The following is a 10,471-nucleotide window of genomic DNA, read 5'->3' on the forward strand; positions in this document are numbered from 1 at the left end:
ATAGTCTTCTATATATCCCATTTCATCTAATTTGAAGATAGAGAAGAAAAGAGAAGAGAGGAGTTACTGCAGAGAATGATGATCAAATTTAGGGATTAGGATTTTTAATTTTGATTTAGGGACCAAATTGCACCATAAAAGTTTACTAATCCATGTCAGCTAGCTGTTACCTGGCCAGCATGTCACAGAAGAGTCCAGATCAGCTTTTCGGTGGTGACAGATGGACGAAATGTGCCGGAAGGACGAATCTGAGTTTCGGAGTGCAACTTTAGGGACAAATATGGGTAACAATTAACTTCAAGGACTATTATGAGTCTCGAGTGTAACTTCAAGAACCACTTTGAGGCTTAACTCATAACTGCTGTGTTAAAAGTTACCAACATTAGCTCCGGTCACAAGTACTCAAATTCTCTCACCATGTTTAAGTGAATGAGCTGATACCAGCAGGGAAGTGAAGATTAATCTGATTGCTAAAGTTTTTACTTTTTGGTTAAGGTAGTTTACAAAATTTATTTTGAAATTTTTTTTTTAAAATTTGTAATAGTTGGATTTTTTTAAAATAAATAAAATAAATATTTTAATTACTGAAATAAGTAATTTAGAGAATTTTTATCGATTTTCATAACATGTCTTAACTCATTTACACTGTAAATGAGATAAGACACAAACCCAAATCCACATATCATGGGTGCACACGTGTTACGTGGGAAAGAATGAACTCTGTGGATCTCGTTTACACGGTAAACGAGATATAGTACAACAAAAATCAATCAACTATAAAAGGATGTTGAAACCGTTGGTATTCACCGCAAATATCTCAATCCTTCTTCTCTTCCATTTTTCTTCGAAAAATTTAGTAAAAATGTCTAGTGGTAGTGGTTTCTTTGTTGTGATGGTATATCCAACTGTCACATGAGAAACAGTGACAGTGGGGTTATATTTGAGTGTGAGAATCCTACGCTGCTGCGCACTTGGAGAGCAAATTCTTTGTTCGAGTTAAAGAGTCTGATATTGACGCATGTCGGTGGTGAGGAGAGAAAAGAGGTTAGAAGAGTTGGGTATAGGATGCTAGCACCAATGGGAGGTGGTGTATTTTGGTTTCGTCTGTTCTGGCTCAATGGCGATGAGCATGTGCGCCTAATAGTTGACGTCCACGGGAGAATCGTAGTTGAACAAGTGATGAAGTTTTCTGCAGAGGTTTGTGATGTTGGTGGTGGTAGTTCTAGCAGCTCGAATTTTATCTAGGATGACCCACCTCTTACACTACGACTCTTGCACTGTGCTAGTCCAGTGGTAGACATGGACGTTGACGGTGAGGAGTTCGATGAAGAGTACATTACCGATAGCCACGAAAGTGGTTCCTCTGAGGATGATGACGAGGATGAGTTCAATACCTTTTTTCTGCTCCGTAACCAATTCCGAAGTTATTAGTTGTACCCAGCCACTACCATACTTTGGATTTTGATGTGATGCATGAGGTAACTCTATTTTCCGATATAGAGGCAGATGATTACAACATCGATGGAGGTGTGGAGTTTAAGGTTAGTCATAGATTCAGAAACAGAGAGGCAGTACTGCAAGGCGTGAAGAATTACAACATTCGAAAAAGTGCTGAGTACCGAGTTTTGAAGTTGGATCAGTTAAAATACTACGTGTGTTGCCGACAATTTACTGATGGTTGTCCTTGGAGTCTCCGTGTTGTCTTTCGACAGAATCTCGGATATTGGTAAGTATTACAGTATTTTAATGCATTATCTTATTTGTCATCCTTATTTTGGTTAGAATATCATTTGATTATATTTCAAATCGTTTAAGGAAGTGCGTAAATTTGGCATACCACACACGTACTTAGCCCCACCATGTCAAAGATCATCGAAAGTTGGCAGCAACTTAATATGTAGAATCATCATCGGGAAGGGTCAAAAGTTTGGGATCATCTAGCACATCCTTCCCAAACAGATGTCTAACCCAGCAGGCCTGCTGGTACCAGGCCCAATACTCAAGTGTAGGCCTGTCATCTGTAAATGGCTGAATAGTGATTCTGTGGCCCTCCTTAAACAGGACCCTAAATCCATCATATCACTCCTGAAGATGAATCGACTACCACACGTCCTCTCTTTGCCTTGTGCTGGTCAGAAACCTATCGACATTCACTGAGTCTTCAAACACTGGCTGCTTCCCTCCGAACTGGTGTTTCACCCGATCAGCGTGGTGAAACTCCACAATATTAAAATAGACAAGGGGGGCAATAGACATCCATGTCCCCCACTCTACCTCTGCCCTCAACCAGTCCAAAGTAATGGCCTGTAATGTGGGGTCGTGGTACGGCGTCCAAAGGAACTACACATCAAAGTGTAATAAACTCATCAGAAACAGTTCATTACGTATGAGAGGTAAATGAAGTCAACTAAATAAAACAAATTGGCATACCTCATTCAAAGGCAACCAATCTAACATCGTCCGCCATCAGAGAACTCTCTGTATATGGTGGTCCCTACTCTGCTGGGACATACCTATTAACCTGTTCACATATGCAATCAGTCACGTTATCACACTCTACAGAAGAAAAAGTTTAGTTACATAAACAAAAAGAACGAAAAATGTATACAAAAATAGTTACCTCACTGCTAGGAAAAAAGTTGGGATCTGCCTCGGGTGGACACCACTAAGAAAACATGTGGTATATCCACGACACTAGGAGCGAAATGCATCTAGCTATGTTCGTGGTATCACGATGTGCTGCAAGACATAAAGAGTGGTACGTCCATGCAAGCACTGTGGATCCCCACGATAGACCGCTGCACCTCCCGAAGTTGTCCAACAATGACAGCCATCTGATATGCACCTGAGTGTTTGACTTGTCGGTCATCAGGTAACTACCGATCAGCAGCATGATGTAACACCTAGTGCATTGTCGGAGGGTAGCTGGATCGGCTGCAGCTGGCATGTGCCAGACCCGGTCCCGAAGCCATGGTATCTTGATGCTAAATGACTCCTTCATCTGGGCACCCTGCTACTGACCTTGAGGGGGTCTGGCACCTAGGAGCTCCTCTGTGTACTCCCAAGTCGAATGCTGGTACCAAGTCTGGAGGTTACGCAAGCACCAACAACTGGCTCTTCATTTGTGCGTAACTCGAGGTGGTACGCAACATCCTGTAGGGTGATGGTGCACTCACCCCATGACAGGTGGAAAGCGTGTGTCTCTGGACACCATCGCTCCACGAATGCAGTGATAAGGGATTTGTCAAAAACGAAGTCCCCAAGCTGTGCCGTGTCGCTGAATCCAGCCTCCTTCAGGTAAGGGATAATAGCGTCCAGGGGTGCAATAGTGTGACTCACCCGCCTAGGTAGTAGCAGGCGAGGCCTCTATTTAAAAATAAAACTTTTTAAAAACTTTGATTTCAAACTAAGTACTCTCGTATATTCAAATTTAGAATTAAAAAATTTATAATTCGACGCAAAGAAATAACATAACGTAATAAATACGGATGAACGGTAATTAATACATTTCTTTTATTTATTTAAAAAAAACTTATACAGTTAATAAATTAATTAAATTAAGTTAATTAGTAAATTAGCTTCTGCTATAAGTAAATTCGACACCTAACAAGTGTTCATTAGTTTCCTACCTACCTATTTTATGTAAACTAAAGATGAGCCATTCTATTCACATGAAAAAATACTAAATCCCTAAAAGTACCCTAACTATAATTACATACGCTTATTAATTTAAAAGATATAAACAACACTAACTTCAAAGTCGATCACTCTCGTAATGTGCCAACTATCATTCAGGCGGTTAATGTCGGGATCTCGTGTGTCAGTGCGCGCCATAACATCCGGACAACTCAAAAATATCAAGAAAACGTCTAAGAAAGGGAGAAATGGAGGTTAATGGAGATGGGAAGTGGGCTAGGAGGCGCTGTGCACGAGTTGCTTTTATAGGCGCACCCCCAACCTTATCTGTGTAATGAGATAAGATCTGTGTCATAACACGTGTGCACCCGTGATACGTAGACTTGGGTTTGTGCCTTATCTCGTTTACAGTGTAAACGAGATACAACTATACTTAAAAATGAGATAAGGCATGTTACGAAAATCGATAAAAACTCTCTAAATTACTTATTTCATTAATTAAAATATTTATTTTATTTATTTAAAAAATCTTGTAATAGTTATATTTGGTAAATTAAAATTAAAATGGCTTTTAATAATTGTAAGATATAATAATCATGTTGAAAAAAAATATTTTTTTAATTTAAAATAATTTTAATAAATATAAATATGATAAGAAAGAATAAATATAAATATTATTTAATTTATGAAATTGTTTTAATTTTTTAGTTTTGAAAAGTATAAATTAATTTTAAAAAGTACCTTGAATGTTTTTAAAAACAATAATTTTTAAAAGTCATAAGTACAGGTTCATAATATTTTTATTTATCAAATATAAAATAAAATACTTGTATTTCTAAAAAAAGAAAGTATCGAAAACTAATTTTTAATTATTCAACTTTAGAGTTTAGATTTATAATTTGGAATTTACGCTTAAAAGTTTTATGATTAAGATCTAAAATTTAATATAAATAAAATAAATTTAAAAAAAATTAATTAACATTAACTAAAAAATATTGATTTTCTAACATTATTCTCATAAAAAAGACAAGTATATTTTCAAAATACTTTACCAATAATCAGTATATCTATCCACCATTGAACTAGGTAAATTGGTAGGAAACTTATGAAATGGAGCCCACGCCGAATCTAATAAGAAAAACACGATACCTTATAGCATACTTCCAATTCGATATATAAATCAAAATTCAAACCAATTACACAAAATATTGTTCTATACGTGGATCTTGTAGTCTTGGTCCTGGGATAAGGAAGCGAGGTTCAGACAACACTTACAAAGAGTGAACCAAAAATGGCAAAATTTTAATCTGCATAGTTATTATTGTACAGACTCTTCTGAAGGATATCCGGTACACTCGTGGAGCTTCTCAATGTAATGTCAAATATTCGGCCACGGGATTAGAAAATAAAATACAAAAACGAAAGGACAAAATGCAACAGTGCTCAAAAAGAATTTCCATATTTCTGAACTGATCTACAGCAAATGATAATATACAAGAGACCAGAATTGGATTTTGATATTCTGAACCTAATCTATAGCATATGATAACACTGGTGCGTATTGTAACTATTGGTTTGTTTTTTGTCTGCTATGAGGACTGCATCTGATCTCGCCGTAGAGCCTGCTGGAGCTGAATGACCTGTTGTTGCTGCTCTGGCGGCAGCGAACTCAATTGCTCCGGTGTTAGATTCAACACTTGTTGCAGTAAAGCAGACTCTACATCTGCTGGAAGCTGAAAGAGAGGGAGAGAAAGAAGAATGATATCATATGTATGTAGTCACAAGATAAGTTGCACAAATACAAATATTATATTGCTCCATCAATTGTGGTCAAGCCACCAAAGAATCAAAACAACCATTTGCAGTAGTAACAGTACAAAAGATGTAAACGCAACACATTTAACGGTATTTTCCGCGCGCACGGGGAAGGATATACTTTATACTTTAACCAAATAAAAAGTGAATTTTTTTTTTATGAAAGACAAATATATGCTAATCTTTTACTACCTTTGCAAAAGATCAACTCTGAATGAGGAAATCATTTACAGTCACTTGTCAATTATGAATTACCAACTTAAACCTACCTGAGCAGGCACTTCTGTTTTAGGAGCTGCAAGAGCAGGCAACGAGTTGCTTCCAAGAATGTGGGATGAACCATTGGTCACAGGCACATCAGCAAAAGGAAAAGGCGTACTCCTTCCGTCATCCAATTTCATGAGCTTTGAAGGGCGACCCAACGATTCAGACAAACCATGAACCATATTTGTTTTCTCTACTCCCAAAGGCATGTTTGAATATGCAGATCTATCACCTTCCTTACTAATTAAGTGAGGAATTCCTGATGATACAGAGGGGCTAGGCTGTTTTAATAGACCACGTTAGATACTTCTAATAGTAAAATATAACCATAACAAGAATATAGAAGTTGTAGCCAGCTAAGCAGAGGTGACAAGTACATCAGCTTCTATACATGATCTGCTCCACAAAAATTGAAAGCACATAGCTAAGTATACTCAATCAAGAACTATATTGAAATCCTACTTAGGTTTGGTGGTTTTCTTCTTCAATAACCACATACCTTTCATAACAAAACATAAAAGAGGCAAGGGAACTTGACCCCTTGAGATTTTTCAGTTTTAAATCCACAATAATTGCATTTGTAATACTTCTTGCCTGAATAGTGAAACTTCAGCAAGAAATTGTCTCCAGATGTTTGTTACGTTGAAAAATTTAAAAAAAGAAAAATCTCAATTATTCACTTTCTACACTGCAGGTCACATAAGGCCTTGACAGGGTACAAATGCCCAATGCAGAATGCACCCAAAATTTCAAAATCCATAGGAGAGCAATTTTGCAATTTTAAAGGATAAATGTTCTTATCTGCAACTTTGTAGGAAATAGGACATACTGGGCATCCTTATGGGCTCAGCTATTGTATTGAAAAGACAATATATTTGATGCAGAGGAATAGAAACTTTAAGTTGGTATGCTCTCCTGTTGCGGGGTGTTTATATTCCCTCTTATGCTATACTACAGACTACATATTTCTTTCGCAAAGAAATTCCAATGCTCCAATGGCGATAAAATGGAAAGAAAGGTGGAGCCAATTAGCCAAATACCTAAATCAGCATTAACATTCATATCTTTCTGCCTATGCAACATACAAAGGCAAACAAAATTAGGCACCTGAAAGCTTGCATCTGGTCGAACCATTTGAATATTATGTCCTACAGTTGAGCTTCCAACAAGTGCTGAATGTGGTGGCAAAGGGGCATGCCTTTGCTGGTTCGGGGCAGTCGACATTGAAGATTGAACTGAGGGCCTCATAGACAAACCCCCCAATGACTGGGGTCGTGCTGAAGGAGGCATTAAATTTGACTGCCCTGACAGCGTTCCCAACTGTCCAACATGGTTGATTGAATGTTGTTGAAGTGGCACTCTAGGCTGCAACGGAGGCCTTGGATGTGCATTCAATTGATTAGGAACCAAAGGATTATGGGGCATGACGTTCGCTTGACTTTCTTGAACATAAGGTGTCAAACCAGGCTGCAATGTACTCTGTCCCAAGCTCTGGGGTAGGCCAGACAGAGTCTGAACTAATGCCGGCTGACCTAGCTGGCCTTCATTTACTGAAGATTGTGAGGCCTGCTCCGAAACCATCTTAAGGTTTGGCATTTGTAACTGAAAAAAGTTCAAATAAACAGAAAGTTAAAGTTGATGAAGAAAGCTGTAAAATCTAGAGGGGAAAGGAATATGCATAAGAAAACAAAAGAACCATAAAGTTCTCACTATTTTTTAGTTATTCTACAGATATCTTACTATTTATAAGAAGCTCCATGAATGGACTTTTGTGGCCTTATGCTTAAGTTATTTTCTTTTATTTGAGCTTAAATTGTTTTAGTCCTGCTGGCTAGTCATTATAACTGGGCCCCAGGCTCTAGCTTAATGTTTCCCAAGTTTTGTTTGATATACAAGCAATTTATATATGAAAGAAGCAATGGGTGAAACGCCTATCTGTCAAGGAGTGCAAGGTATATCTTAGAAGTAATTGCTAAAAAAATGTCACAAACTCTATTCTATTTTGTCCCTTTGTTTACCCGCCAAGACTTACTCTTCTTCACAGACAGTATAAAAACGCATGATAACAAAATATTGGTTGATTATTGATTTAAATTGTCCTAGAACAAGCGGACGCTAATCCACAAATTTACAAACTCTGTTTACATCCTTGGCAGTTGAAACGGCACCTGAATTTTCCTCATGTTTACATGACATAATTTTGCATAAAAGAAAACGGAAATAATATGTGAAAGGGTAAGGAAACAAACCACTTGGGAGGTCACCATTCCTAGCATTATCTGAGCCTGCAAATTAAGAATACAATGATAAAGAAAGTATGAAAAATACAAATCATAATTTCTCTCAAGGCACACACAATTACACTATGCCGTAAAGTTGGAGGTGAGGAGAACAAACTCTCAGGTTAAATTTCCAAGAACTATTGTACATCCAGAGCATATCAACAAAATTTAACTAAAATGAACAAAAGGGGGGGTGGGTGGGGGGGGGGAGGATCTTACAATTCTAGCCAAAGAAAAAAGGTATCAAATTCATAAAGCACATAAGATTAGAAACGAGTTTATTATCAAAGAATGCTCAAAGGAATAGATATAGGAGAAAAGTTCATACCTGAAAAAGAGCCTTTGGCAACTGTGGTCTTGAAAGCAACAGTTGCCGAGCCATGTCCTTATTCTGTGTAGCCATTGCCTACATCATCAGAAGAACAAATAAATAAAGAAAATATTAAGTTATCCTGGAATGCGAAGGTAGCCTGATCCAATAATTACCTTGACCTCAGAGATTATCTCATTTAACTGATTCCTTGACATTTTAGCAAGGTGCAGAGTTAACGGATCATGTGCCAATGCTGACTGACTCTGCAAACCATTTTGAGCCGACTGGACGCCAAACTGAGCCCCACCTAGAGCTGCTGTCATGACAGACGCAGCTGTTATGGCAATATGGAGACCAATAGGTTGATGATGAGCAGCATCCCCTTGGATAACTGAGCTGCTTCCTACATGTTTCTGAGGGTCTGTAATATGTAAAAGCGGAATGAAAACACAAAACAGAACAAAAAATGCAGAGAATATATGTATGATCATTTATCACAAGTAAGAACAGAAAACATAGAGCACTAACCAACATTTGCTGACAGTCCAGGCCCTCCACGACCCTGCAGCAAAAAGAACAGGAATAATTTCATTTAGTGCAACCATGAAGAATTAAATTGTCCTTTTCACAACAGCAGTTACAAAATCTCAAAAGTAAGTAACATGAGTCTGCTCATTAGTGGAACAGAAAGCCGGAAACAACCCAAAGTATTAAACATTATAGGCACTAAACCGAGAGAAACAGCAGCAAAGACGATTTTCAGAGAGTAAGAGGGATGCCAAGAGAGCGAGAAGTTATGTTCAACTCAAGTATCTTATGGAGAGAATTGTTTATCCCCCAGGTCTCACAGTGAACAAACATTGTGGTTAACAAGATGAAGAGAAATAATCACAAAGAATGAGGAGGATAAGGAACTGTTCAAAACCAAAAACATGGATACAAAACAAGCATAAAGAATGAAAAGATAAATGTGTCAACTTTCCGTCCTTCGTACATCTAGAGAAACCCCTGAATATAGTCTGTGAGAAGTACTTGGAATTAAGCTACTTTTCATGCTATACCCACTGCACTTATTTTGAAGTAAACACAGAAAAGATTTAGGTCAACTAGGCGTTAACACTTCAAGAAGCACTGACAATATACCTGCTCTCTATTTCTATCATTCCCTTTATCATTTTCAGCAAAATCAACACGCAATTGCCGCCCGTTAATTTCATAACCCTGAAGATTCCGCCGAGCACTCAAAGCTGTCTCTTCATCCTTATACTCACAGAACCCATAACCCTTTGGCTTCCCAGTTTCTCTATCAATAACTAATCTGCGGATAAGAAAGGATGAAAAATACTTCAAATAAGTAAACCACTACTAAAAACAAAGCATGAAAGGAGTTTTAAGAAATGCTAAACTTATCCCCAAGTACAGACAAATAAAACCATTGACCATTCCTAACGGAACAATAAATCAGATTTATGCAAGTTTGTCAATGAAAAAAGGCCACAAGTACATATTGTCTAGAACAAATTCCCTTAATTGCAGAGTGGTCAGAAATCAAGAACATGAATGTTGCAAGTACCTGAATGAGACTACAGGACCAACCTCCTGGCAGATTTCAATAAGCTGTTCCTCTGTGGCATCATATGGTATATTGCCAACTATAAACACAATCACAATCACAAACAATTCTCATAAACTTGACAAATCTCTATAGTATTGAAATCTAAGAACATCCAATATATATGCAACAAGTATTAATCTGAAGTTTCAATTACTAGCCCTCATTTATCAGTTCGCAAAATACAACACTGTAATCAACGAATCAGATACATAGATATGGAGATATACCGAAAACGCAGCGATGCTGGGAGGAGGCCATGGGATTAAGAGGAGAAGAAGAAGGTGAAGCTCTGCTCCATCTTCTTCCTCTTCAGAAGCATCCCTTGTTCACACACAAGAAGAGAGAGAGAGAGAGATGAAGAGAAAGAGAAGAGAGACTGCGTCGTTTTGGATCTCTCCTTGTTGTTCAGTAACGATAACAGAGACACAGTTAACGCTGCGTTGCCCTCCTTCTTCAATCTACTTTCATCTTCCTTGTTTCTACGTTTTCTTTTTCTCCTGGGTATTTTTGGTTTATCATAAGATTCTTTTTATAATTTATGTGTGT

General features: G+C 37.7%; 1 protein-coding gene across 1 annotated transcript; it reads right to left on the minus strand.

Annotated features, from left to right (window-relative positions):
• Window positions 1-4,917: 4,917 nt before the first annotated feature.
• CSTF64 (cleavage stimulating factor 64) lies at window positions 4,918-10,471 on the minus strand. Its single transcript, XM_016320344.3, has 10 exons — window positions 10,153-10,471; window positions 9,884-9,962; window positions 9,454-9,628; window positions 8,839-8,872; window positions 8,484-8,731; window positions 8,326-8,403; window positions 7,965-8,000; window positions 6,823-7,317; window positions 5,721-5,996; window positions 4,918-5,369 (listed from the first exon to the last, which is right to left on the minus strand). The coding sequence occupies exons 1-10, from the start codon at window positions 10,181-10,183 to the stop codon at window positions 5,226-5,228; spliced, it is 1,596 nt and encodes a 531-aa protein (XP_016175830.1). The 5' UTR covers window positions 10,184-10,471; the 3' UTR covers window positions 4,918-5,225.

The sequence above is a fragment of the Arachis ipaensis genome, chromosome B9 (genome assembly GCF_059453495.1).
Source record: "Arachis ipaensis isolate K30076 ecotype BB chromosome B9, ASM5945349v1, whole genome shotgun sequence".
In the NCBI taxonomy this organism is placed as follows: Eukaryota; Viridiplantae; Streptophyta; class Magnoliopsida; order Fabales; family Fabaceae; genus Arachis; species Arachis ipaensis.